The 624-nt window shown below is 49.5% G+C and overlaps 1 protein-coding gene across 1 annotated transcript; it reads right to left on the reverse strand.

The window, feature by feature from the left end:
* Positions 1-253: 253 nt before the first annotated feature.
* On the reverse strand, positions 254-618 carry SDRG_14315 (hypothetical protein; the record flags this gene model as incomplete). The annotated part of the gene is made up of 1 exon (XM_008620437.1): positions 254-618. The coding sequence occupies one exon, from the start codon at positions 616-618 to the stop codon at positions 331-333; it is 288 nt and encodes a 95-aa protein (XP_008618659.1). The 3' UTR covers positions 254-330.
* Positions 619-624: the final 6 nt, after the last annotated feature.

A 624-nucleotide genomic window follows, 5' to 3' on the forward strand; every position in this document is an offset into this window, starting at 1 on the left:
ATCAATAAGAAACAATCTTAGATTCACACGATCAACAAGATATTTTCTTATTGTGAGTCTTGTACCAAATTACAGCTAGAGAGAGTGCCGACTGGTCGTTAGTCCGGTGACATAGCTCAAATGCCAGTTGTGGTCTCAACTCAATTTTGCAACAACTTTGTCCTCTCCAACGACGACAGGCGTGTCGTGGTTCGTTCAGTGCATTTTGTCGCTTCCTTCTCACCACTATAACCCTAGTAAAAGTACAAACAAACACGCATGCATTACGTTGTGGCGTTACAACCTCATGGAAGCAAAACTCTTCGAGACGCTGGGACCTTGATCCACGACTTAGTTGCCGCACCAGACCGTGCCGTAGTACGGCGCAAGCATTTGGCAGTTGCCGGCGTCGTAACCTTGCTGGCACACACCGTGGTAGGGGTAGTAGCAGCCATCGCAGCCGTTGCACTGGTCGTTGGGCGGTGCCGTCGGGTTCATATCGTCGTTGTTGTTGTCATTGTCATTGTTGTTGTTGTTGTTGTCATTGTCATTGTTGTTGTTGTTGTTGTCATTGTTGTTGTTGTCGTCGTTGCGGCGGCCGATCTCGGGGTACGACGGGTGCTCGGCGACGTTGCACATGCCCTG

Source organism: Saprolegnia diclina (genome assembly GCF_000281045.1).
Source record: "Saprolegnia diclina VS20 unplaced genomic scaffold supercont1.70, whole genome shotgun sequence".
Lineage (NCBI taxonomy): Eukaryota > Oomycota > Saprolegniomycetes > Saprolegniales > Saprolegniaceae > Saprolegnia > Saprolegnia diclina.